Source organism: Pseudopipra pipra, chromosome W, assembly GCF_036250125.1.
Source record: "Pseudopipra pipra isolate bDixPip1 chromosome W, bDixPip1.hap1, whole genome shotgun sequence".
In the NCBI taxonomy this organism is placed as follows: domain Eukaryota; kingdom Metazoa; phylum Chordata; class Aves; order Passeriformes; family Pipridae; genus Pseudopipra; species Pseudopipra pipra.
Window position 1 is genome coordinate 13,767,777 of NC_087580.1, and position 27,946 is coordinate 13,795,722.

The window sequence follows — 27,946 nt, forward strand, 5'->3', positions numbered from 1 at the left end:
AATGAATGAGAGGAGTGAATGAATGAAAAGAGTTGTTTGACTAGTCAAATATTAAAACACAAAACACCTCACAAAATAACATTACCTCAGCCACAAGGTCACTTTTAAGAAAATTTAGTTTTGCTAAGATTATCCTGTTTTTTAAATAAAGTTTAATTCCCTAGTTATAAAACCCTCAGATTAATAAAAGTTATAAGTTCATACACGGTTAGGTTAAGGCCCTAGGTTAATAAAGTTATTTCTCCAAGTTGCACTACCCTATAGGAATATAAGAAGGTTTTAAAAAGGTTTACAATAGAAGTATAAGAAGCCGAGCAAGCGATGTGCTGGGTCATTGCGAGCTTCGGCAGTTTATAATGTTCTGATTGTTTGAATTGTTGTTTGCACTGTTGTTTACACTGTTTTTGTGACTTCTTTTAGATAATTAGGAGAGGGGTGGTGTGGGAAGGCGTGTCTAAGGAACAAGGGATGTGCCGAGGCAGAGAAGCCAAGAGAGCATGCCCCGAGATAGGAAACCTAGTTGGTTAAAGAAGGCACATGGTGTTAAGGAATAAAACCGCGCCGAGTTTGAAATAAAGCCTCTTTGTTCACCATCACACGAGGAGCCTTTATTTCCTTGTTATACAAGGACTGCGTCTGCTACAGTTCTCAAATCACAGCCGGGAAATGAGGAACTCGGAGCACAGGTTGACGATGCCCTTGACGCCGAACTGGTCGGCTGCAGCCAGCAAACTCTCAACGTTGTCCTCCGTGATCGGTACTGTCTCAGTGTAGGCGTAATCGATGATGAGACCCATCATTTCAGCTGAAACACCGGGGATTTCATAGACCATCTTGTCTGTGCTGGTAAACAGAGTCCTGAAAACACAGCACTGCTGCATTAAATCCTGTCCTTGGGTCCCCTGTGTTTCCCGAACTCCCAGGGCAACAGTTTAGGCACTGACAGGAGCCCTGCTGGGAGGTCCCATAGTTTATTAATTAATGTTTTACTTGCTGGTTGTTTGAAAAAGGAGATACAGCCTCTGGCTGGGGACAGGGAGCACCAGGGTGAACGACCCCCATGCTTCCACAGGAATCACAAAATCACAAAATGGCCTGGGTTGGAGGGGACCTTAAGGATTATCCCATTCCAACCCCTGCCATGGGTAGGAACTCCTTCCACTAGACCAGGTTGCTCCATGCCCCATCCAACCTGGTCTTGGACACTTCCAGAGATGGGGCAGTCACAGCTTCTCTGGGCAACCTGTGCCAGGACCTCACCACCCTCACAGGGAGGAATTTTTTCCAACTATCTAATATAAACCTCTGTCAGTGTGACGCCATTACCCCTTGTCCTGTCACTCCAGGCCCTTGTAAATAAATCCTTGTGTTTCCAATACTGACCTGAAGTAGGTACTTTGACAAGAGAGGATGAGCTTGTGAGCCTTGAATTCCACTCCGTTAACTCTTATGATGACATCACAGAATGTGCCTTCAAGGCGGAGCTCGTTGGCAATGCTCCAATTCCTTCCGCTCATCTCCCTCTCTACGTTGGAGGATGACTTCTTTCTGGTGCTATCTCCCACGCTGCAGTCAGAGGCAGTGGACCTCACTGACGTGTGTGAACACTGGTGTTGCCTGGAAACATCCAGTGCTGAACCCACTCGCTGGCTCTGGATTGTGACCCGTGATGACATCACAACCACAGGGGTGACCCAGGCCCAACATTCCCTGGTTGCCCGGCGCCCTCACTTCCCCTCGGCCCAGGTTCTGCTGAACCCCGGGCCTGCACAATGTTAATGGTTGCTTGGAGCAAAATCGTCTGTGTGATCCCCCAGCATAAGAATAATGAATAATAATAAATAATCCTCAGTATTATTTTGCCAGAGTGTAAAAGTCCCAAAAGGTGGGCACTGACTGCTGCTGAAGTGCCTTGTGCCACCTCACCCAGGAGGAAGCTGAGGCACAGCCCAGCTCCTGTCAGTGCTGAAGTCGCACCCACTGCCCCTGATTTGTCATTTGAGGTGTGCCAGGGGAGATTTAGTTTGGCTCTTGGGAAAGTTTTTTCCCCAAAAGGGCTGTCCAGCCCTGGCACAGCTGCCCAGGGCAGCAGCGGTGGCGTCCTCATCCCTGTCCAGGTTTAAAAGCCGTGTGGCTCTTGGGGACATGGGTTAGTGGTGGCCTTGGCAGTGCTGGGGGACGGTTCTCTGCGGGCATTTCCCGCACAGGGTTCCGCGACTCCGCGTCCCCGGCGCTGCGGGGCGGTTCAGTGCCGGGCGCCCTTGCCCGCGGCTTCTTTATTGGAATCTTTCCTTTCTGCTTCGCCCTCCCCGCTCGCTGCGGCAGAAACGAAACCGCCGGTCCCGCCCCGCGCTGCTGCGGGCACCGGGCGGAGGCGCAGCCGGGGCACGGGGGGTCCCCCCGCACCCCCTACCCCGAGCACGCCCCGAGTCCCCCCCGGCCCCGCGGCCGCGTTCCGGTCCCGCCCCCCCGGCCCCGCCCCGCGGCTGCGCGGCCCGGCGGGAGCGGAGCGGGAGCGATGGTGAGCGGGGTCCGCGGGCCGGGAGCCCGGGCTGGGGCAGCGGCGGCCCCGGGGCTGGGCGGGGGAGCGCGGCCAGGAGGGCGCTGGAGGCTCCTCGGTCCCACCAGGGCGGCACCGAGCGGGGTCTCTGCTCTGCCCGCAGGTGCCCGAGCTGGAGAAAGCCACGGTCCGGATCCGGCAGCCCGAGCGCGTGCGGGGGATCCTCCGGACCCTCCGGGAGCAGGGGGTGGCCAAGCTGCAGGTACCGGCCCCGGCGGGGCAGGAGGTGCATCGCTCACGCTCCGTCCTTGTCTCAGCTGGCCCTTCCTCACCCCCCCGGCTGCGGCGCGGTGTGCAGGCGGAGGGGAGAAGCCCCAGAGGAGACGGAGGACGGGGCTGGTGGCTCTCCCCGGACGGTCCTTTTGGCTCCCGGTTATGAAGCTCCCGACTCCCCAACCCCCTCCTCCGCCCAGGCAGGATGGAGCCATTCGGTGCTGATAATAGCGCCGGGGTGGGAGGGTGAGGACACCGTCTGCCCCTGTCGCTGCCAGCGTGCGCCCTGGCAGCACCTTGGCTTGCTCTGGCTGGGGCAGAGTGCGCTGGGGCACACACAGATGTTGTTTTTTCCCCTCTTCCAGGTCACTTCTGACTTTGACATGACACTGAGCAGGTTTGGATGCAAGGGCAGGCGCTGCCCCACATCTCACAGTGAGTGGAAGCTGCTGTTTTTACTGTCACTAGTTCTGTTTGGTTTCTGCATTTGTGTTTTTCATCACTGTGGTTTCTGTCATCCTCTGTCCCCTCCTGTGCCAAACCTGACTGCTCCTCCTGCGGCTCTGGGCCTCACTGCCTGGTCCTGGCCACCCACTGCCCATTGCAGGAGCCGTGTCCTGGGCTGTCCATCTCCATCCCACTCTCCCAGCAGAGCCAGGCCCTGTGCTCGGCGCCTGTTGGGACTCCACAGCTGTGCCACCGCAGCTTGTTTTGGGAGGAGCCGGCGCTGAGATGCAGGAGAGCTGCTGTTAGAAAGGCTTTTAATGTCTCTGTGCCATTGTCATTGTATTGTCCTTGCAGATATCCTCGATACCAGCCGTGTTGTCAGCGAGGACGGCAGGAAGAAGGTGGGTGCTGTGTGTAGGACACCCTGTCACCCGTCATTGTAAGGTCGCACTGGCTGGCGTGGCAACTCTCCTGGCTGTGCTGGCTGCCAGGCTGGAGGGGGAAGTGTCCAGGCTGCATTTCAGCCAGCAGTGACAGAGGAGAAGTTCAAAAGGGAAATTGAATTTGCATGCACAGCTGTGGGTGTTTCAGCTCAATAAGAGGAGGAAGGGGAGGGATGTTTGTACCTGCAGTGTCTGTCTGGAGTGAGGTGAGGGTCAGCCAGGCTGCCAAGAGCTCCAGGTGTGCTCAGAGGGAAGCTGCTCAGTGACACAGTTTGGTTGTGTTTAGGAAGTGTGATGCTTTGGAAGACTTCAGAAATGCTGGTTGTGTTGTTTATAGTCTGTTTAGACCTGATGTTCACTCTGTTCTTTTCCCTCTGTCCGACGCTCCAGCTGAAGGACCTGCTGCACTATTACTATCCCATTGGAATTGATCCCAACCGGACTCTGGAAGAGAAATGTCCCCTCATGGTGGAGTGGTGAGTGCTGTGCATGATGATCTTGACCTTGCCCTGACAACCTCTTGTCCCCAAGGACTGCAGGATGCAAGGCTTGAGCTGTTCCTGGGCTTTGTGGTGATCCTGGGGAATTTAGTTGTGATTCTGACCGCCGAGGGCCTCTGCCCCAGAGCTCACTGCTGCCTTTCCCCAGGTGGGCCAGGGCCCAGGAGCTGCTGGTGCAGCAGAAGATCCGCAAAGATGACATAGCCCAGATTGTCAGAGAGTCAGAAGTGATGCTGAGGTGTGGACATGGGGCTGTGGTGCTGAGTTATGGACATGGGGCTGTGGTGCTGAGGTATGGACATGGGGCTGTGGTGCTGAGTTATGGACATGGGGCTGTGGTGCTGAGGTACAGGCACAGGGCTTGGCTGCCCTCGGCCCTTCTCTCCTGCCTGTGCAGCCAGGTTTCTCTGCTGTCACCAGGCTCTGTGCCGCTGAGCTCACTCCCTGGCTGCAGGCTGCTCCCTTCCTGCGCAGAAACCGCTTCCCCCTCCCTTGGGCCTTGGCGAGGAGCAGCCGAGGGGCCGGCACTGGGCACGGCTCTCCATGTGCAGGGCGGGATGCGGGGGCAGCTCCTGGCTTCCAGCAGAGATTTGTTCTCTGCACTGGAGCTGCTGGGCCTTGTCCAGGACCTTGGCTCAGCAGCAGATTTCACCCACAGCACAAAACCTTTGCTCTAAAACTTGCTGCTACAGCTGCCCTGGCAGCGATGGCCCTAAGGCTGGCTCAGGGAGCTGGGCTTTGACTGAGCTCCCAGGCTCAGGGAGGAGATGGCACCGTACGTCTGGGTTTTCTTGAGCCCAAGTTCTCCTTCTGCATGGAATTGTGTCCTGGCAGACTGAGGCTGTCACAGGTTGGCCTGATGGTCCTGCCAACCAGTCTGACCTGTTGCACATTTCCCACGTGGTTCCTGGCAGTGCCCTGTGCCCTGCTGAGCAGGGGGTGTGATCAGGAGGTGCCAGGCAAAGGGCTGGAGTGCTCCATGTTCCCGTGAGCACCCGCCCGACCACTACACCCAGAGCTCTCCAGGGTTCTGCACAGGGAAGGCCACAGGAATGCTGGTGCCACGGAGAGCTCGTGCTGTTTGCAGAGCTCACCTGTGTGTTTCTGTTTGGGAAGTGCTGGACAGAAACAGGAGCTGGGCTGGGCACGCTGCCAGCCCAGAACACCGGGCACCGTGCTGGGAGCTGGTAACACAACCCCATGCAATGGACACTCCTGTTCTAGGGATGGCTTCAAGGAATTCTTTGATCAGCTGCACAAGAACAATGTCCCCCTGTTCATCTTCTCTGCTGGCGTCGGTGACGTCCTGGAGGAGATTATCCGCCAGGCCAGCGTCTTCTACTCCAACGTCAACGTGGTGTCCAACTACATGGACTTTGATGATGACGTGAGTTTCTGCAGCACACTGGTGTGGTGAGAGGAAAGGTGTGGGCTGGGACCAAGGGCTGGGACACGATTAACAGTGCCACCACTGGGTTAAGAGCTGTCTGTCTGTCTGTCCTGTGTGCTCAGGGAGTCCTCACGCACTTCAAGGCACCCCTCATCCACACCTACCACAAGAACAACACCGTGCTGCAGGCACAGATTACTTCCAGCAGCTGAGCACGAGGACGAACATCATCCTGCTCGGGGACTCCATGGGTGACCTGACGATGGCAGATGGCATTCCCAGCGTGGGGAATATCCTCAAGATTGGCTTTCTCAATGACAAGGTGGGTGTGAGGAGCAGTGTTGTGTTTCCCTGCCAGCCTTCCCCAGGTGCCAAGCTTTGGGGCAGCAGGGAGGGGCAGTGATGTGGAGGGGGGCTCCTGCTGCGTCTGGGGCATTGTCAGGGTGGTTATTGATCCCCTTTCCAGTAGCGAGGGCTGTGGGTGCAGTATCTCCGCCCTCAGGTGTTGGTGTTCACAGTCTTCCCCCCTCCCCACCCTGTCCTGAGGGACGTGCTGTAGGTGGAAGAGCGGAGGGGGAAGTACCTGGAAGCCTATGACATCGTGCTGGAGAGCGACGAGACGCTGGGCGTGGTCAGTGGGATTCTCCGGTACATCCTTACTGAGACATGAGCTGGGAAGAGGCATCCCAGCTCCGGCCCCGCAGCAGGCACTGGGCAGGGAATGTCCTCCCTGGGACAGAGCTGGAGGGAATCTGCTGGTACTGGCTGGGCTCCGTCCTGACCTCACTAATGCCCTCAGCCCTGGAGAGGGAGAGAAGAGATGGAGGAATCTTCTCCATTCCCTTTACCCCAACTCCCTGGTTCTGCTGCTTCCCTCTTGGACTGGCTTCATCCAACTTGGACTTCATCCCACTGGGAATTCATGCCCTCTACCTCCCAAGGCCACAACAAACCATTCCATGTTTCAGGAAGAGATATTCTGCACCTGCTTCAGCAGCTGAGTGTGGAATGGAGATGGTTTGCTGTGGGACAGACCCGGTTTAGATGAAGTTTTAGAGTCACTGTGTTCTTCACTAAGAAAACAAATCTCTCTTGTCCTGTTTTCCTGTTTCTGAGCCCTGCTGCCCCCACTGGGCTGGTGTGGCCCTGCCAGGCATCACATTGCCCAGCCCTACATCCCTCATGGAAACCTGCAGCTCCCTGGCCTTGGGTCCCACCTCGTCCCTCTTGCACCAAGACAATTCTTACTGTGGACAAAAAGCTTTTCCAGCCGTCCCTGAAGGCCCCAGAACTCAACTGCTGCTGCTGCCCAAACCCAGAAGTAAGTTTGTCTGCCAGGGTTGGGGCTGGGGTTTGGGTGGGGTGGGAGAGGAGAGGCCAGCCGGCAGCATTTTGGGTTTTAAGGAACGTTTGAGCTGTCTGTGTTTCTGTCCTAAACTTCTGGGCTGATCCTAGGCTGATCCCAGGGTCTCGGAGCAGCAATAGGAAAAACCCTTGTTGTTTCTTACGAGGGATTAGTGGGATGGGGGAGACCTCCAGGCCTTAGGGTGCCAGCCCCATCACCTGCAGGTGAATGCCCTTCCCCCCACCCCAGCACGTGGCCCGCGACCCCGCAAGGAGCCCACACAAACCACCAGGGAGGGACGGACGAAAGAGAGAGTTTATTTGTGGGGTAGGGGTTTATAAGGCTTTTAGGAGGGTCAAAAGGGGGCCAATCACCAGTTCAGGGGCACAGAAAAAACCAATCAGGTAAGGGGTCAACAGCCAACAGGAAGGGGTTAACAAGGACCAATGAGAAACACCTCAGGACACCTTCCCAGGATACTCCTGTATGGGAGACAAGTCCCTCACAGGGGGTGTCGGGAAGAAGAAACAGTAACCTTGCAGAAATACAAAAGGCCATTTTGAAACATGTTTAAACCACATTAAAACCTTCTGTTTCTATAACATTTGTACTGTTTTCTTCTTTTTCTTCACTAGTCCATCTCTGACAGGACTTCTTCCATCCTGCATATGGCAAATCCATTGCCACAGCTCCTCCTTTTCTGTTTCCTAAAGCTGGATATGCTTTTAATGATTGAGAGGTTCTGGCACAACTGAGCAAGCATGGAAAGACACACGTAAAGAGAAACACTACGGAAAGTCCAAGTACGATAACTACAATAATTTTCTTAATAGTGGAAGAGAGGCCTTTGAAGGGCAGCCAGTCGAAAAAATCATCAAAGGTCAGAGGATCAACTTACTTGATTTCATGAACTAAGGACTTGAGCCGATTAATCTGGGAGTGGATAGATTGGGAGTGATCAGAGAAGTTGAGGCAGCAGAGGCCTTCAAACTCCTGACACCGATGGCCATTTACTAGAAGGAGAAAATCTATTGCAGCACGATTTTGTAACAAGGCCTTCTTATTGGTTTGGGTATCTTGAAAGAGATCATCAAGGGCAGCACTGGTGGCATCAGCTTCTTTTGCAAGCCAACATCCCATTCTGGTAAGGAGCATTAAGGCTCTTGTGGAGCTGACAACTGGAAGCAGACCACTTAGAATGTTTGCGGTGTCGGACCAAAAAAGCATGTTGGAGTTGCATTCTGCTGTGAATTCACTCAAGGACTGCAATTTTGCTAAGGGATGTTCTTCAACTGGAGGTGGGGGTGCTGCAGCCACAGGGACCTGCACTGCCTTAGGTGGAGAAGGTGGTTTTGGTTGTGATGGATAGAAGTTAAGAGGTGGGTATAAACCTTGGAATTGCCTGCGCACTCTATGACGTGGGAAGGGTGAGGTTGTTTGGAGGTTAAGGTTTCTTTTTTGCATGATTTTTGGGAGGACTTACAGGTAAAGATTTCATAAGGGTAGCTGGATTGTACAGTGTTAATTTTCCAAATGTGCAGGGGCCTCCAGCAGCTAATCTGGGAATCATATTCCAGACTCTAAGTCCACAAATTAAAAAGACTCCTTTTGGAAGAATAACTGAATCAGGGGTAGCATGTATCTGGTAAGGAACCTCTTCCTTGCACCAAAAACTGAAGTTGGAATAAGGTCCATAAGAGGTGACATTAATTAATTCAGGAGGGGCAACATATTTGTTGTGAATGAAGTAAAACCAGAGAGGAGATATGATACTCCCCAAGATTTCTAATTCCTCAGGTCTCTGCCACTGATAGCTAAATGTCTGTCTGTCATGTGAAGCTTTTGCTGGTCTTGTGAGACAATCTAAGAATGGATTCTTGAACTGATCATGGTCATCACACCAGGGGATATATTGATTTCTAAAATCACCCCATTCTCTTGGTTTCCATGGGATTCCTACCAGACAGGTCTTAAAAGGGTGAGAGGGATCTAAGGTAGAGAGACAGATAGAGTCAGTATTTAGTGATTGTGCCAGGTTTAGCCAAACATTTTGACCAGGAAGCATTACCCAATTTGGAATTGTTGGAGGAGGTGTGGCAAGGGCTCCTGATGTTAAGTCTTTCTGATTTGCTGGTGTTATGCTGCACACAAAAACAGGATTATCCCGAAAGTGATGCTGATGGGGGATCGCTTCCTGTAGTTGGTGCTGAATCCGGTGGTGCTGGATCTGCTGCTGGTTGAGCTGGGAGGGAAACTTCTTGGTGGATCCTCACTAGTCTGGACGGTATCCATCTTGGACCTGCTCCTGTGGAGACACAAGCATGTCCTCTTCCCCAAACAATTAGAGGGACAGGACCAAGCCATTCTCCTGTCAGGATATCCTTGTATTTTACCTTAGCTTCCCCCATTTTTAATTTTCCAGCTCCAAAACGATGTCCAACAGGTGAAACATCCTCATGCAGCCTATTTAAAAAATTGAGGATTATGGAAATGTCCGGCCCATGTCCAGTAAGCCAGACACAGATTTCTGTTGGCCTGAATTAGGAGAGAGAAGAGTACATTCTATTATAGGTCTGTCAAGAGTAACCTTTTGAGCCCAATTTATGCAAATTCCCTGTTCATCCTGGGTTCCTTCCTCTATGGGTATGACCTGTGCTATTTGATCTTCTGGATTAATCACTGTGGGTACAAAGTTAGGTTTAATTACAACAGACACAACTTTAGGATCTTGGAGACTCATAACCATAGGTAACACAGTAATGCCTAATGCAGTTGCAGAATCTGTTGCTGTGATAACACATTTCCCTTTAAAATCTGAAACCTGAGAAGAAGCAGAAGCCAATAACACAGTGTGATACTCTGTTTTTTCTAAGGTTTGAGGTTTTGAAGTTGCTAGCTCCAATTTAAAGGCACCTGTTTGGGGTTTTTGTTGGGAACTGTTTGAGAGGGGTAGATTAGATTGCTTAAAGCAGCTTTTTATGTCCACGTGCTGCTCTAAGCGCTCACCAAGCCGTTTCCCAAATTCTGTGTTCTGTGAGGAGGCCTGGGTGAGAGTGGGTTTCCATCTCTGTCAAATAGAGATCGACAGTCTAGAGCCCAGTGTAGCCCTCTTTTACATCTGGGGCAAAGGCCTGGACGAATGGTTTTTTGAGAATTGGGGTTTTGAAATGTTGGGCAGTTAGCTTTTATATGACCTGGACATTTGCAATTATGGCATATTATTTTGGAGAGGTCTAGGGCTGCTGCTAAGGTTTGGGTCATTTTTTCTGCCATCTGCTGAGTTGCCTCAGCAATTTGGTTGCCTAAATGTATATTAGCTTCAGCTAATTGGTTAGACATTGACACCTGAGCTTGGACCAGGCTATTTGCTAATTTGTCATTAGGGCTAATATCTTTACAAGCCTTTACCATATCCATGGGGGTAGGGTCACAAAGGTTTCTGAGTATCTGTTGACACTGTGCATTTGAACTGGAGATAGCTAGCTTCAGGAATAGGGCATCTTGTGCTCCTTTCACATTGATTTGTTTTTCTATAGATTCTTTTAAGCGTTCTGCAAAGTCAGTAAAAGATTCATCAGGCTTTTGAGTTACATTATTGAAAGGTGGAGTTGTTTGAGAGGCATCAGCTACTGATTGTAGTGCCTGTAATGCCATATTTCTGGTAGCAATTAAGTCTTGGTTTAGAATTTTTGGCCTGATCTGTATTTGCAGCATATGGACCCTCACCAAAAAGCATTTGTATGGTAGTTTCTATAGGTCTACGTGTAGTGGTACTAGTTTCATGAGCATACTCTCTAATTAAAGCTTTCCATTCATCTAAAACCAATGTTATTTGCACCTTATTTAGCAAGGATCTCATTATATCTTTTAAATAATTTGGAGTTAGTACAAAGGCTGAGAATAAAGATGACAGAATTCCCATTGCATATGCTGAATTTAAACCATAAGTTGTTACTGCCTTTTTTGCATCCTTGAGAAGGGGTATGGCTAAGGGGTCCCATACCGGGGGTGCACCTGGATTATAAAACACTGGATATGCCTGCAATAAATTTAAACCATTAACATGACTAGGAACGTTATTTATATCATTACAATTATTGGTATGGTTGGTTCCTGTGGAAGAAAGAAAAGGGTTAAAAGGAGAAGCAGAATTGTTAAAATTATTTGACATATTTGAAAATGGATTATTGGGAGAAAACTTGTTAAATGTTGTTAAGGATTGTGAATGGTTTGTAGCTGGAAAACTGTTTGGTGAGCCTGGTGCTGCTGAGTCAGTCACAGCTAGATCCACGCTGTGAGAGGCGGGGGAAATCCTGTCCGTTAGGGGAGTGAGTCTGTGATGCTCGGTGGTGAAGGTGTTCTGAGGCTGTGGGTGTCCTTGCCTGTCGCGGCACGATGTAGGAAGAAGCGGGGGGAGCTGGAGCTGCAGGGCAGAGGTTGTCCCGTCCCCGGGCAGGGAGGGGGTCCCGATGACGTCATCCTGTCCCGCTCGGCATCCCTAGGGAAGGCAGGAGCTCTCGCTGTCGGTCCGGTGTGGTTGGAAGCTGGGAATTCCCCGCCTCCTTTGTTTGACCATGCGGGGATGGCGGCCGGGGGCTGCGGCTGTGAAGCTGCCTGGGGAAGCTGCAGTTGGTGATCTCCCGCTGAGAGCTGCCGGGCAGGAGGGGCTGGGGCTGAAGCCACACAAACGCCTGCTGGATTTTTCTCGGCACAGCTCTGCCCCGAAGAGTGCCTGTGGCAGCTATTCCGTGTCAGGGGCGGTGGAATAAAGTTTTGTGTCACTGGGGGTGTGCTTGGAGCGCTGCTGCTAGTGGGTTGAAGAGAGTCTGGGCTCGGGAACGGCGAGATGGGATCGCCTGCTCTCGGAGGGAGAGGGGGTGGGAGGCGGGGAGGGGTCCCGCCGGTGTTGGCTGCGGGCGGCTCCTCCTCTCCTCGCCCCACCGGCAGCCGCGACGGAGGAGCCCGGGACGGGGCAGGGGCCGCCTCGGTGCTGAAGCCCGGGATGGGGGTTGCCACCCCGGGTCCGACCTGTAGAAGATATTGCAGAAACCTGGTTGGTAGAGAGAGGACACATTAAAGATTCTATACCGCTGGTCCCACGCTAAAGCAAGAAAACTATTAGAAGGTCACTGATTAGTGTGTTTGTGAAACTGCTTTGTCTAAGAAACTGCAAGGCTGCATTGTCTGCTGTGAAGCTGTATTGTTTAAGAAACTGCATACGTGATAGAAAAATTAGAGCAACAGGATGGGAAAGGTAGAGAAAGTAGCAAATAGTAAATAAAGTAACTATAGCCATGAGAAAGAGGCAGCATTTGCGCAAATGTAACTTAGGTAATTAGGAGCCAATGATGAGCTTGTATTTGGAATATTAATGAGCCTAATTATTAACCTTTATAAGCATGGAGCTTACAGCAATAAAGTTGGATTAGTCATGATCAATACTGTGATCGTGTGATACTTTCCCGTCGTCCACAACAAATGGTGACCTCCGACGTGATAATTTAAAGAAACGGGGGAATCCATGGTTGGGATGGCATAGTGTCGGAGCCTTAGCAGCAAAGGCTGCTCAAAAAGTCAAATTGAGGAGTGACTTGGACCTGGAACTGGTCAAAAAGTTGGCAGAATTTGCGACTTCGGACCCGGATCAAAAAGTGGGCAACTGCAACTTCGGATCCTTAAAGCGTCACTTGGGACGAGTTCCACCGTACGTGCTGCCGGACCCTGGAGGCTGCAAGAGCGCGCTAAAAATAGGTAAAAAATGGAAAGGGAAGCAGCATATAGTTTATTTTCTGAATTTTTGCAGAAAAAGGGTATTAAAGATATAGATTTAAAAAAGGAATTACCAGGATTGCTTGCTTTTGGGTATGCAAAAGGGTGTTTTATCAACCCGCATACCGTGCATTCTTTAGAAGAGTGGCGAAAGTTTGGAGATAAAATATGTGAGGCCATTCTAGAAGAGGATAAAGTTGCAAAAAAGCTGGGAAAGTTTTGGAAAGCTGTGAATGATACATTGTTACAACATGAGGCAGAGAAACGAGCTACTGAGCAAGCTCGAGGTATGCAGGAACACAACAGAGACTGGTTCTCTATTTCCCCGACTCCCCCTGCATTTCAATCAGTTATGCTCCCAGCACAGCCGTCTGCCCCCCCTCCTAATGAAAATACGGCTCCCCCTTCTGCAACCCCTCCTGACCCTCCTGCCCCTGCAGAACCTTTAAGCAATAACGCTGATCCATTGCTGGAGCCACCAGCACCCCCTCCTCCTGCTTTAGATGCTGTGATGCCTGTCCCTGGGGCAAGCACTGACCCGGCGGGGGCCATAGCCAAGGAGAGGAGAGATACATGGGCAGCGATTGCTAAACATTGCCTGTCAGAAGAATTGCAGGGGGCAGAGGGCATGGCATTTCCAGTTATTTATAATCAAATGCCAGGGGGAGGGCTAAATGCCACTATAACTCCATTAGATTGGAAACTTTTGGCACAACTGCGGAGCACTGTAAGTGAATTTGGTTTGCATGGAGAACCTGTTAAACAAATGTTAGATTATTTCTGGGCCACTCAACTTTTACTACCCTCAGATCTCCGTTCCATTTCGAGAATGATACTTACAGAACATCAGCAACTTTTGTTTAATGCTTATTGGCAAGCATATGTTAATGAAAGTGTTGCTGTGATCAGGCAACCAGGGGATCCTTTACACGGCGTTACAGCAGACGAACTAATGGGAACAGGTCCATATTCACGAACCGAAGCACAAGTACACATTGGGGCAGATAAAATTAGAGAGGCCATGGACCTTGTAAGGAAAGCATTAAATAGGGTCAAGGAGCCAGGGGGAGTGCCATTATATATGAGCTTAAAACAGGGAAGGAATGAATCTTTTGGTGAATACGTTGACAAGTTAACAGCCGCTATCACAAAAGCTGGGGTCCCAGATTATGTGAAGGGAACCATGCTAAAGCAGTGTGTTTTGCAAAATGCTAACTCAATGGTTAAACAAGTAATAAATACATTGGGTCCTTATTGGACTATAGAAGAATTATTAGACAAAGTATTGCAAATACCAACAGGAGAGAATGCATTTTTAGTCAATGCTATTCAGGATTTTACTAAAGGGCTTAAAGAACAGACTCAGGACTTAGTTAAGGAGCTTAAAGAACAGGCTCAAAATTCCCAAATTCAAGTGTTAGCAGCTCTTGCACCCCTCCAGGGAAAGGCTAATAACTCCACAGATGGAAAAACTCGATCAAAGTGTTATCGATGCGGAGCTACTGGACACTTCAGAAGGGAGTGCCGAGCAACAGGAATTTGGTGCCAGCAGTGTCAGAACTCCACCCACAACACTTCTGTTTGTCGGAGCCGTTCGGGAAACTCACGGCGGAGCGCGAGGGATTGCAGTGGCCGCGCTCAGACACAAATCGTCGCTGCAGCACAGATAACCCCAGCCAGCAACTTTTCACCGAACAATCCATTCCACGGACAGGAGAACAACTGCAACCTGCTACAACCACAGCCTCAGCCAATGCTTTCGGATTACAACCTGCCACAGCCGGCAGCCTCGGATTGGATTTGGCAACAGCAGTAGAAGTTACTTTGTTATCCACCCAACCTCAAAAGATTCCCACCGGGATTTATGGACCTTTAATAATAAACAAACAAGTGTTTGGTGCATTGCTGATAGGAAGATCATCAGCTAGTCTTGCTGGATTATTTGTGCTGCCTGGATTAATTGATGCTGACTACACTGGACAGATAATGGTTATGGCATATACTATTTTTCCACCTTTAAAGATTCCTAAAGGACAACGTATTGCTCAATTAATACCCCTGCCACAGTTAGCAAAACCTTTAACCAACGACCGACAACTGATGCAACGTGGAGATCGTGGATTTGGTTCTACAAGGGGACTTACCTTACTGACACTGGATTTAAGTGAGAGGCCAAAACATAAAGTTACAATTATATGGAAAGATCAAACAAAAACACTGGATGCTTTACTAGATTCAGGAGCTGATTCCAGTATAATAGCTCCTCATTGTTGGCCTAGACACTGGCCTCTGCAACCTGCTACTACAACTGTGACTGGCATTGGGGGTGCCTCAATTGCTATGCGGACTCCTACTGTGAACATCGAGGTGGAAGGTCGTGTGGCCAGTGCTGTCCTGTCTGTTGTGCAGCTTCCACCTACAGTACAATGCTTAATCGGGAGAGATGTTTTGACACAAATTGGGATGAAACTCTCCAATGATTACCCTTTGGGGGAATAGCCATTGCTTGGTCTTTCCCAATTCCTATTACTTGGATTGTTGATACTCCAGTATGGGTTAAGCAATGGCCTTTAAAACGGGAAAGCTTGGAAGCTGCTCATGAATTAATACAAGAACAAATTGATCAAGGACACTTAAAACTTTCTACTAGTCCCTGGAATACACCTATATTTGTAATAAAGAAAAAGTCTGGAAAATATCAATTATTGCATGATCTAAGAGCAGTTAACTCACAAATGGAAGCCATGGGGGCTTTACAGCCTGGACTACCAAATCCTGCAATGCTTCCCATGGATTGGTCCTTACTGATTGTAGACTTAAAGGATTGTTTCTTTACAATTCAATTGCACCCTCGGGATACTAAACGTTTTGCTTTTACATTACCTGCTATTAACAGAGAAAGACCTGACCAACGATTTGAATGGACAGTATTACCACAAGGGATGAGGAACAGTCCAACTTTGTGTCAGCTATATGTGGATAATGCCTTACAAGCCCTACGACGCAGATGGCCGGATTGTATAATCTATCACTATATGGATGATATATTGTTTTGCCAGCCTGAGGAGTTTGTACCTGAACAAATACAAATAATTCGCAGACATTTGGAACAATATAAGTTAATAATAGCAGATGAAAAAATTCAAACGACAGAACCATGGAGATATTTGGGGTGGACTATCTCTCGACATGCTGTTATCCCACAGAAATTGGTATTTCAATCAAAATTGCGCACTGTGAATGATGCACAAAAACTTCTTGGGGATTTACAGTGGTTACGCCCTGTTGTGGGAATCCCTGCTGACCTTTTAGCTGAATTGCGACCCCTATTAAAAGGAACAGACCCAACAACCAAAATTACTGTCACAAAGCACCAACAACTCATACTCCAACAAATTTTAGATTGTGTCACTCAGGGCCGTGTTCGGAGAAGACAATGGGAATTACCTTTAGAACTTACCTTTTGGGCTGACAAACGATACATTTTGGGTGCTATTACACAATCACAAACAGAAACGGGGGAGGATATAGGGGTTTTAGAATGGTTATCAACTAGCATACAACAGCCTAAAACACTTTTACAAAAAATTGAAATGTTGGCAGCCCTGATAAAAAAGGGTCGAGAGCGTGTGTTACAAATTGATGCTCAAGAGCCTGCACGTATACGATTACCAATGCAGAAAAATGATCTTGATTGGTACCTATGTACTAATGAGGGTCTTCAAGAAGCATTATTAGGACTGACATGTCCCATAATTACCAGTAGACTGCACAATGTCCCTACAGCAAATTTCTTTGCATCCATATTTGCCCCCGTTGGAGCAAAAAAGAGCCTGGTTCTTGTCCAAAGAACAGCTTGTTGGGCAAGAAATCAAATGAATAGAACTTCGAAAATTTTGGGAGAATTGGCTCATGACTCTGATGAAATAAGGCATGCTGTTTTACAAAACAGAGCAGCTATAGATTTTCTATTGCTGGCTCAGGGGCATGGATGTGAAGAATTTGAAGGCATGTGTTGTATGAATCTCTCTGATCACTCTCAGTCCATCTACCAGAAACTCAGAGAAATGCAAAGTCACCTGAATGACTTTGAAGTTCAAAAAGATCCCATTAGGGGATGGCTAGCAAAATTAGGTTTAAGACCATGGCTTGCGGAGATCACTAAACAAGCAATTTCGTTTTTACTAATACTGCTGGCTGCTTTATGCATTGTTCCTTGTGCTTTTAAATGCATTCAAAGCATGCTAACAAAGGCAATGAGTGACGTGTTTTTAACATTGTCTAAACAGAGCGGGGGAAGTGTGGAAGATATTACAGAAACCTGGTTGGTAGAGAGAGGACACATTAAAGATTCTATACCGCTGGTCTCACGCTAAAGCAAGAAAACTATTAGAAGGTCACTGATCAGTGTGTTTGTGAAACTGCTTTGTCTAAGAAACTGCAAGGCTGCATTGTCTGCTGTGAAGCTGTATTGTTTAAGAAACTGCATACGTGATAGAAAAATTAGAGCAACAGGATGGGAAAGGTAGAGAAAGTAGCAAATAGTAAATAAAGTAACTATAGCCATGAGAAAGAGGCAGCATTTGCGCAAATATAACTTAGGTAATTAGGAGCCAATGATGAGCTTGTATTTGGAATATTAATGAGCCTAATTATTAACCTTTATAAGCATGGAGCTTACAGCAATAAAGTTGGATTAGTCATGATCAATACTGTGATCGTGTGATACTTTCCCGTCGTCTGCAACATGGATGTGCTGGTGAGTGAGCAGGTGGGAGCTCTGCCTGATTTAGGCAGAATCCACAGCTCAAAAACACGCATCCTGATGGGCTCAATCCTGCACTGTTGGGGAATGAAATCCCCCATCTGTGCCTCCCGCAGGCAGATTTTGGGGATATAGTATCTGTCTATCACCACGTCTTCCAGGGGGCCGGGTTTGTCCAGCGCCGGGGCCCCCAGGATGCCCAGGAGGAGGAGGAGGACGAGGCAGTGGCTGCCCGGGGCCATGGCCATGGCGCTGGGGCTGCGGCGGCAGAAGGGCCCGGCGAGGGGAAGGCGGAAAAGGGGGGTCCGGGACGCCCCTTCCCTGCCTGGGACGCCCCTTCCCTTCGCTTTCCCTCCCTTCCCTTCCCCTGCACCCGCCCAGCCCGGCCCTCTTGGAATTTCTGTAGACGTGTCGCTCATCTCCCTCTCCATGTTGGAGGACCTGAAGTAGGTACTGTAACAACAGAGGATGAGCTTGTGAGCCTTGAATTCTACCCCATCCACGCTTATGATGGCATCACAGAATGTCCCTTCAAGGCGGAGCTCATTGGCAATGCTCCAATTCCCTTCACTCATCTTCCTCTCCAACCATGTTGGAGGATGACTGTCTGGTGGGTGCTCGGCTATCCCCCACGTTGCAGTCAGAGGCAGTGGACCTCGCTGACGTGTGTGGAACACTCTGGTGTTGCCTACAAACATCCAGCGCTGAACCCACTCGCTGGCTCTCTTACGGGTGGGTCCATTGGTGTTTGGACAAGTGTCCACTCTGGGCAAAGCTCTTCCCACACTCCCCACACGTGTAGGGCCTCTCCCTGGTGTGGATGCCCCGGTGCCTGACGAGGGTGGAGTTCTGAGTTCTGTTGGAAGCCCTTCCCGCAGTCGGTGCAGCGGAAGGGCCTCTTATCCGTGTGAATCCTCTCATGCCGGAGGAGACTGGAGCTGGTCTGAAACCTCTTCCCACATTCCTCACACATATTGGGGCGTTCCCCAGTCCCAGTGTCTTTGTGCTGGTATTTGCAGAGGTTGGAGCTGTCCCTGATGCTCTTTTCACATTCCCCACATGGGTAGGGCTGTTCCCCAGTGTGGATGTGCTGGTGGGTGAGCAGGTGGGAGCTCTGCCTGATTTAGGCAGAATCCACAGCTCTAAAACACACATCCTGATGGGCTCAATCCTGCACTCAATCCTTCCCCTGCACCCGCCCAGCCCGGCCCTCTTGGAATTTCTGTAGATGTGTCGCTCATCTCCCTCTCCATGTTGGAGGACCTGAAGTAGGTACTCCAAAAACAGAGGATGAGCTTGTGAGCCTTGAATTCTACCCCACCCCACCCCGAGCACGTCCCGAGTCCCCCCCGGCCCCGCGGCCGCGTTCCAAGCCCGCCCCCCCGGCCCCGCCCCGCGGCTGCGCGGCCCGGCGGGAGCGGAGCGGGAGCGATGGTGAGCGGGGTCCGCGGGCCGGGAGCCCGGGCTGGGGCAGCGGCGGCCCCGGGGCTGGGCGGGGGAGCGCGGCCAGGAGGGCGCTGGAGGCTCCTCGGTCCCACCAGGGCGGCACCGAGCGGGGTCTCTGCTCTGCCCGCAGGTGCCCGAGCTGGAGAAAGCCACGGTCCGGATCCGGCAGCCCGAGCGCGTGCGGGGGATCCTCCGGACCCTCCGGGAGCAGGGGGTGGCCAAGCTGCAGGGAAGCCCTGCTTCAGCACCACTTGCCCTGGCCGTGGAGCTGCCAGGTGGGCACTGGAGCCCTGTCCCTGCTGACAGCAGCCCCAGGGGGGTTGCCCCCTCTATCCCTCCGCGCCGTGGCCCCTTACCCACGCCGATGCTGCCGTAGCCCAGGTGGGGCCCAGGTGACGCCGCTCGTTCACGCACATGCCCTGCAGCCCCCTGTCCATGCCGGTGATCAGCCGCCCCACGCCCACCACGCCGACCACTGTGGTCCCTTGGTCATGGCTGGGGCGAAGGGAGAGGCCCATCAGAGGTGCAAAAAAGGATGAAGCTCCCAAAGCTGCTGGGGGGGGCAGAGTGGGGGCACAGGGCTGCCCCCTCCCCGAGGTGCAGGTAGCCCACCACAGCCCATGAGCCTCTGTGCTGCAGGCAGAATCCACAGCTCAAAAACACGCATCCTGATGGGCTCAATCCTGCACTGTTGGGGGGCAGCTGCCCCCTGCAGCACTGCTCAGGGTTCCAGCTTGACCCTGCACCTCCAGAACCCATCAGCTGCCTCCCCAGGTCTCACCCACAGAGCTGGGCTGAAGGCCAGCAGCTCCCAGGCTTCCTGCTGCTTCCAAACCATTTTGCATATGGCACATTGGAGCTTTGTGCAGCAAGGAGGAAAGACAACGTCCCGGCCCCTGCACCCGCCCAGCCCGGCCCTCTTGGAATTTCTGTAGACGTGTCGCTCATCTCCCTCTCCATGTTGGAGGACCTGAAGTAGGTACTGTAACAACAGAGGATGAGCTTGTGCGCCTTGAATTCTACCCCATCCACGCTTATGATTGCATCACAGAGTTTCCCTTCCAGGTGGAGCTCGTTGGTGATGCTCCAATTCCCTTCGCTCATCTTCCTCTCCATGTTGGAGGATGACTGTCTGGTGGGTGCTCAGCTATCCCCCACATTGGAGTCAGAGGCAGTGGACCTCGCTGACGCGTGTGGAACACTCTGGTGTTGCCTGCAAACATCAAGTGCTGAACCCACTCGCTGGCTCTCTTACGGGTGGGTCCGTTGGTGTTTGGACAAGTGTCCACTCTGGCCAAAGCTCTTCCCACACTCCCCACACCTGTAGGGCCGTTCCTCAGAGTGGATGTGCTGGTGGGTGAGGAAGCTGGAGCTCTTCCTGAAGCTCTTCTCACATCCCAAGCACTTGAAGGGCTTCTCCCCGCTGGGAGGCTGCTCAGGGACCATCAGCTCAGAGCTCACCCTCAAGCTCCGGCTGCCTTCCCGGCACAGGCTGGGTCTTTCCTCCTCAGAGCACCCTGGGCTGCCTTTGGAGCCCCTCCTGTGGGGGGATCTCCAGCCCTTTTCCTCCCCGCTGCCTTCCTGCGCCGTGGAGCCCTTCAAAACGGCCTCTCCCACCAGGCTCTGCCGGGGGATTTGTCCTCCGGGCTCTCCGTCCTCAGCTCGGGGCCTGGGGCAGGAAGCAAGAAGGACAGGGAGGGGATTTGCCTCCGGCCCACAGGGAAGGCCAAGGACATCCCCCCAACTCCGGCCCCGGCAGGACGGCGGCGCCAGCGGGGTTGTCCTGCAGCCGGGGCCATCCTCGGCTGACAGAGCCAGCACAACACCCGCCCAAAGGGACACTGACTGCCTCCTCACCTGCCTGGGGGGCCCAAGGCATCTTCCTCTTCCTCGCAGCCTCCTCCTCCATCCGCCCAAGCTTTGGGAAGGACAAATCCTGATGGGGGGGAAACAAGAGCTGAGCACGTTGGCTTGGGGGTTCCTCCTGCCCAAGTCCATCTCTAGAACTCATCGGGAATCCCGTGACCATAAAAACCTCCAAAACACCAAGATTCAGCCCAGAAAAACCCAAACCACAGTGATTCAGGAAAAAAACCCCTCAAATAGCAAGAAAAACCTCGCCCCCACAAACTGCAAAAAGTTGGGATTCAGCTAAAATATACTCCAAAATATGAAGATTAGCCCAAAAAATCTCTCCCAGAAATTCCCCCTCTCTGGTCTCTCCCCTCTGGGGTTCAGAGAGTCTCCCCTGTCTGGGATGCTTGGGGTCCCACTTAGGGATACTTGGGAGTGTTGGGGGTCTCAAGGGTCCCTTCTCCTCTGACTCTCGCCTTCAGGGTGCCACATTCTCGGATATTCCCTCTCTCCAGGTTTTCCACTTCATTGTCCCGAGGATCCCAGGGGTCCCCACTGTCCAGGTTTCCCCTTCTCCACGTCCCCCGTTTCAGGCTCCCGGGGGTCTCAGGGCTCCTTCCTCTCCGTGCTCCCCCCTCCAGGATGCCGGGTGTCCCCCAGCTCCGGCATCGCCCCGCTCCACCCTCCACACTTGGCAGCTCCCGGGCTCCACACCCACCCCCAGCACTCCTGGAGGGGCCCCAAACCCGCTGTGTCCCCCCCGCCGGCACCGGGCTGACAATGGAGCCGGCGGGGCCTGACCCAGCAACACCAACCCCCACCATGGGGGGGACCCGCATCCCCCACCCACCGCTGGGGCTCTGCCCCCAACCCAGCCCGGCACCCTCAGAAAACACCTCCCGCCCACCCCCAGGAGCCACCCAGGGCTGAGCAGGAACAGGAACAGCAGGAAAACAACTGCCCCCCCATCCTGTGCGTGCCTGGGAAGGGGGAACTCGTCCCAAATATTCTGGGGGGAGCATGGGGGGTCAGGACATACTCGAGCTGCCAGCACAGATTTCCCTGCAAAGCCTGCAGTGAGTCAAGCTCTGGAGAGGAGATTGTGCCCCACGGAGGGGATTGCAGAGGCTCCCTCAGGTCCCCAGCAGGAATCAGGAACCAGGAATAGACACAAAAGGTCCCCCCAAAGATTTCAGGGGGAGTGCCCCAGAGTGGACCCCTGACAACCACTGAACTAAGACCTGAGCACATGGAGTGGCAAAACCACTGCCACTCTCACCTCCCATGCTGATGAGAGACTGTACAGAAGTAACTCACATAAATGGTCAGGAGACAGAGGAGCTAACTGAAAAAATAAACCTTTACTCTAATAAAAGGGAGAGTTCACTGAACAGACCTCAGGGAGGTCTCTCAACTCAGTGGAGGTTGCAGCTTCTTTTATCTCCTTTGCCCGGAGCACAGGTCCCTCCCCATTTCTCCATTTGCTGGGATACTCTGGAGTTACAGGCTTCCCAGCAGGCCTACTGTGTGTCCCCCATTATGTGCTGATTAGGTGGCTCTGGAGTATTGATGGAAGGGAACGGACAGAATGCTCCAAGATCAATGTGATCAGGCAAAATGTCAGGTTTATTAGGAGAAAGACAGATTATATAGTGCTCATGACGCTTAGTTTCTTGTTCACACTACATTGGTTACATAAGGAAAACATACTGTGGTGTACAACACTAATTGGATAACTGCAGGTGTCCATAGAACTTGTTTTCTTGCCAAAAGAACTCCTCCTTCACCTTGGCACAAGGCCTGCAGCCATATTAGTGGCGCAGCATTTTTTATTATCTGCACCCAGCCATGCCAAGGTAAAACACACAGAAAAATCTCAGAAATGCAATACAAATTGTTCACACAATTTCTGCGTTGCCACACTGGAGGTCACTGACATTGTTCAAGGTGGAGGCCACAGCACTTCAAAAGGGAGGACAGGGCCACATGATCCTCCCGTGCTGCTGGTTGGTCCCCCTGTCTCTGGGCAAACTGCCCCTCTCCGGAGCTGAGAACTGAACAACTTTGTCGCTTCTTACTGCGAGCTGTGACTGCCCTGCAAACTCTGCAGGAACACCTACTTGTTCCTAACACCCTAAAGCACTCAAAAGCACAAGCACCCCCTGAGGCCATAGGTTAGTTTTACCCTTGGGCAGTGCATGTCACTGCATCTTTCAGACCAACCTGATCTTCTGTGGATACTCCTCTGCCTCAGTAGCAAAAGCCTTCCACTGGAATCGGGCTGTGATGTTACTTCTGTTGTGGATGGCCGGGGTTCTGTGGCTTGACAAGTTCCAGAGAGTACTTGTCCAGCCCGAGGTTGAAGTCCTTAGCTTTTCCAAGAAGTCTGGTGTGGGTATCTTCACCTGGAACAAAGCAAAGAGGAGTCTTTGCTCAGCTCCCTTGCTGATGGAATTACAAGGAGCAGAGCAAACCACAGGTAACAGAAGAAAATGTCCAGCTTTTAGCTGGATAAGTAATTCCATGGATCAGTACATTTATCAAATGCCAACAGCTCCGTGGGTACAGTGTGAGGATGTCCTGGACACCACCTTAAGCACCTGATTTCTGGGTGGGTTTGTAGAGATTTGTCCCCAGGTGACAGTATTTACAGTGAGATTTGTCAGGTGTGCTCAGGTGACCCACTCAGATCCCAGGCAATTCTGCATCAAATTCATTCGGGTGACTCTAAGGAGCCCCACTCAGTCACAGCCCAGGGGCTCCTGAAGGCACCCCACGGGGCTCCTGCCTCTCCCAATCCCTTGTTGCTGACAAGCAAAGATTCCTGGGGGCAGGTGTGAAGAAAGGGAGGTCCAGGGGAGCAAGGGAAGTGAAGCCCACGGCAGAAGGGGACTAAGGTGAGGAAACAAGACACAATGCTCTACAACATTCAATATGACAAAGCACTAGAAAATCAACACCATGAAAGCCATCATCCCCTCCCTGTCCAAACCCACGGCCACATCAGTCTAGAAATATTTGATACCATTCTGATCTCAAACACCAAGCTGAAACATTTGAAATGAAAGAAAGAAGGGCAGAGAGACAGACTAAATGTACAGAGCAGCTTTTACACGAAGACTGAATGGGGTTCTTCGACCTAGAAATCAAATGGGAGACAGATGGGAGAGGTTTGGAGAGCATGAATGGCCTGGGAAATGGGAATAAGGGACAATTTGTCACGATTTGTCATCCAACAGGAACCCGCGGGCCTGAAAATGTTCTTAGACAGAAATTACATGTATATGTAGAGGACAACATAGAAAAGGGGTCTGTGGCAAGACAACAGAGAAGCAGCTTAGAGGACAGAGGTGAGCAAGAGACACATGACATTGGAGAGAGTTGGATGGAAAGCTGCCACGTCACAGACAGCACTGTCCAGGAACACAACTTCAGCCCTGCACATCCACACTGCAGTGGAGAATCAAGGTTCCTCCTTCCTCCACTCAGCAACTCCCAGCAAAACAGGATTCCAAAAATCTCGTCCCTGTTTGAGGGCTTTATCCACTTTATCAACCCCCTAAACACGAACTAGTTTGCACTTTTCGTTGCGGTGAAGCTGGGACGGGGCGGTGCTGCTGGAGGGGAATTCAGGTGGCTGGGACAGTGGGGAGTGCTGGTAGAGGACTGGGGTGGGGGTGCAGGATGGAGGACACCATGCTGGCACCAGGGTCCCCCCAGGGATGGACCAGCACACAGCAACACAGCACATCCAGGACAGGGGCAGACTCAGCCTTGGCCCCTTCTCTGCTCACTTCTGAGCACTGAAACACACGGAGGCTTTGAAAGGAACAGTTCTACAAGTAGTTTGCAGAGCAAGTCTAACGTTATTCTGCTTAGAAAGGGCTCTGCTGTTCGGAAGGACGCGGGGTGAGTGCACCTGCAGTGCCCAGCACTCACCTCTGTCACAGTGCACTGCCAGGGATGTGGAATGGTGCCCGGTCTGCAGCGGGTGATATTCCACTGTCACTTGCTTGGCTTCACCAACATCGAGGGTTCCCGTGGCTGGGCTGACAGTGAAAGGGCTGCAAGACCAAGGGAGAGATCAGGACTCTTGGGGGAGGTTTGGGGACGATATTTGCAGTCTAGTTCACTTCAGCTGACTTGTGCAAGCGAAGAGCAAAGCAACCACAGTCAGCAGAAGACAGACAGAACACACAGCATCAGAAACAGCTACTGACTCTCTTCGGAGGAGATGCAGCCCTCAGAAAATCCTGTTGGATGAAATGAACTCATCTCCCCCATACTCTGCGTGGAGGCTCAAGGGTCCGACTGCCAGCAGTCCCAGCAGAGAATGGTTTGGGAAGAGCACAGAGAGGGTTAAGAGCTAATTGCATGCACAACTTGACACTGACTGCCTCAGGAATCTCTTTTCCAGTCCCTTCTAAACCTCATTCAAGAGATGCAAATGGCATCTCACCTGTCCTGTGAGATTACAGCCTAGGAATCAAGAAGGAGAATAAAGTCTTCCTTGAAGACCAGAGAATAATGAGTTTAATTTGCAGTGTGGTTGTTTGGGGTTGTTTTTCCCCTTGTAAACATCCTGGTTTAGCCTAAGAAAGGGCACCTTTTACCACATTTCAATGAAAGCTGCTGGAAGAAAAGGAACAATGAAAACTCTGAAGGAGTGCAACTGCAAATTGGAGCAATACAGTGACCTGGACACAATACCCAAAAGGAGGGTCCTGTTTACAGCCTGAAGGATTCAATCCCAGCTAAATGAAGTGCCATTAAGAGCAGCACATCAAGGGAGCTGAACAGGAGGTTTCTGTGTATTCCCCAGCAATGCAGTCTGGGATTCTGGAGTGTCATCCAGGTTGGTAACTGTTTGCCTGGCCCACCAGAGAAACAAGGGAAATCATTAGGCAAATGTGTTGGTGCAGCTTGGATTTAACAGGAGCAATTTGGCTTTGTCACCAGGTAAACAGCTCTTGCCTGACAGACACAAAAATCAGAGCTTTAGTGCTTCAGGATAGCTCAGGTGAGAGGTGCTTCTGCCCAGTGGGTTTATTGGCTGACAGTGGGAGGCAGCCATTTCAGAAGGTGTTGGCGCTCAGGAGGGTGCAGACCAACCACTAACGTGTTCCAGCAGTCCCCAGGAAATCTGGGAGAGACAAAGCTCAGGGCTTGCATCCTGCTTAAAACACTAGAAGCAACAGCAGACCCCACACGTCCTGCCCCTTTCCAGCTGTGGCTGCAGTGCAGCAGCTCGGATGCTCTGGTTCCTTTGGGATACTCTTTCCCAACTCTGCCATCACCCAAAGGTGTTTTGCACTAAGACAGATGAGCTGCTTTACCTCTCAGTGCTGAGGCTGTAACAGGCTTCCAGGTTCCTGGTGTTGTGAACCAGCAGAGTCTGCTGGGTGCTGTGGTTGACTGGACACAACGAGAAGTCCAGCTGGTCAGGGAAGTCCAAGACTGGGCGGGCACCAATGGCTCGGATTGGCACAGAGACCTTTTCCCTTTCACTGCTGCAGACAAGCTGGTGGAAATGATCCTGCAGGAAAAGTAACTGGCACAGCATTGAGGGCATTGAGTGCCATCCTCATGGCAGAAGAAAAAGGGCTGTTTTCTATGACCCTTTGTGGGCATGAATTGACCTCTCCTACCCCAAAAACGACCACTAATTCATATTAATAAAGGCTGGAGAACAGAGCATGTGAAAAAGCATCATTTTTGCTCCATTCCAATGGGAAAGAATAAAGCTCTCTGGATCATCTTTTTGTTCCTCTGGTGTTTTCCATATTTAAATCCCTTCCACTGAACCCAGAGGTGGCTAAACATCAACACCCCTCCCTGTCATTTCCCTGCTGTTCCATCTGCCTCTTCCCCCGTGAACGTTCAAGAACAGGCATGGAGGGAAAGCACAGCCCTCTAGGCCCAGCTGCAGGGCCTGGCAGCACCACACCGTGCCAAGGTGTGACCAGCTCCAGGCTGCCTGCCCCCAGCCCAGAGCCGACCTCACAGCACGGGCTGGGCTATAACCAGTGTGCAACAAACGCCCTGGCTTTAGAGAGAACGTTCCTCCAAACTCACCTTGCTCCCCTCAGGGGTGAAAAGGATGTTTACAGTGCAAAATGAGCCCGGTGGGATCTGATGGCACACACCATTGGGGCCAACCAACTTGAAATAAGGTGAGCTGTCCATGGTGACCTTCACCAACTGAGTAACCTGCAGGAAAGACACAAAATGGTGATTTTGCCACTAATGGAAACAGGAGGAGGCCTGGGTGTGCCCTGGTGACAGCCTTCCTTGACCATTTTCCCAAAAGACTTGTAGCTCTGGAGGTACAAGCACAGGCTACACAAGGGTGAACTTGGATCCCTCTGCCTGGGCAAAGTAGCTCGGCCAGAGGCAGTAGGGCAGTGCCTGCTGGGAAGGAAGGTCAGGCACCAGCAGTATGGAGATAGAACACCTGAACCAAGTCATCCTCATTTCAACAAGCCCAGAGAATCTGCCTGCTTCTGCCTGCACACAGCCACGCAGCCCTGTTCCAGAGGGAGAATGTGCTACCTGAAGGCAAACCAGCACATTGTCCTGGGGGAAGGAAGAAATTCCCTTCTAACAGACTGAGGTGGAGTGGGGAAGTCCAGCTGTGGGGAGACAGTCCCATGGGCACACCAGCAGAGGAGACCAGACCCTTGGCCTTCCTGGGAAACTGAAGAGAAAAGGAGGAACACAGCAAGACAAAGAGACAAGCCCCGACACAATGAGATGGCAAAGAGAATTGAAATGGGCTGTAAAGAAGCAAGGGAGAAGCACAAGACACTGCCAGGAAAGGCTGGTGCAGAAGATGGGAGCAGTCAGCTTGCCAGAGTGAGGGAAAGCCAGACGGCCCTGCAGGCTGGGCCTGTCAACTCTGGGCTTGAAAGGTTATTTTCTGCCTGGAGAAACATGAGCAGCACCGACTGACAGTGTGGTTTCATTATTAAAAGCCAGTCTCAGCTCTCCAGGGGCTCTTGCTGCCTGGTGACTGTGGCCAGGCAGCTGCCAGTGCAGGCAAGCCAGACTGCTGGGCATTCCTGCAGCCACCCTGCTGCCAGTTTCTGCCCTCAGGGGAACACAGGCACAGGGACAGCAAACAGGCATTTGCTAGCACAGGGTATCAACCCCTGAGCACCAAATCCCATCTCACAACCTCTAAACCAGGTGATTTGGACTCCCTGCTGTCTATT

At 51.6% G+C, this 27,946-nt stretch overlaps 1 protein-coding gene, 1 long non-coding RNA gene and 1 pseudogene across 3 annotated transcripts; 1 reads left to right on the plus strand and 2 right to left on the minus strand.

Moving 5' to 3' along the window:
• Nucleotides 1-645: 645 nt before the first annotated feature.
• On the minus strand, nucleotides 646-17,943 carry LOC135406118 (kelch-like protein 10). 2 transcript variants are annotated; one of them, XR_010426137.1, is made up of 2 exons: nucleotides 17,874-17,943; nucleotides 646-858 (listed from the first exon to the last, which is right to left on the minus strand). XR_010426137.1 is itself a non-coding variant. In XM_064640665.1 (2 exons), the coding sequence occupies exons 1-2, from the start codon at nucleotides 1,515-1,517 to the stop codon at nucleotides 654-656; spliced, it is 339 nt and encodes a 112-aa protein (XP_064496735.1). In that variant the 5' UTR covers nucleotides 1,518-1,533; the 3' UTR covers nucleotides 646-653. The 2 variants fall into 2 exon arrangements, 1 of the variants encoding a protein (XP_064496735.1); XM_064640665.1 differs by lacking the exon at nucleotides 17,874-17,943 and adding an exon at nucleotides 1,384-1,533.
• On the plus strand, nucleotides 2,472-6,958 carry LOC135406070 (7-methylguanosine phosphate-specific 5'-nucleotidase-like; annotated as a pseudogene).
• A 6,744-nt stretch (nucleotides 17,944-24,687) lies between the features above and the next one.
• On the minus strand, nucleotides 24,688-26,839 carry LOC135406198 (uncharacterized). Its single transcript, XR_010426216.1, has 3 exons — nucleotides 26,808-26,839; nucleotides 26,069-26,283; nucleotides 24,688-24,796 (listed from the first exon to the last, which is right to left on the minus strand). It is a non-coding gene; the product is annotated as an uncharacterized LOC135406198 (long non-coding RNA).
• Nucleotides 26,840-27,946: the final 1,107 nt, after the last annotated feature.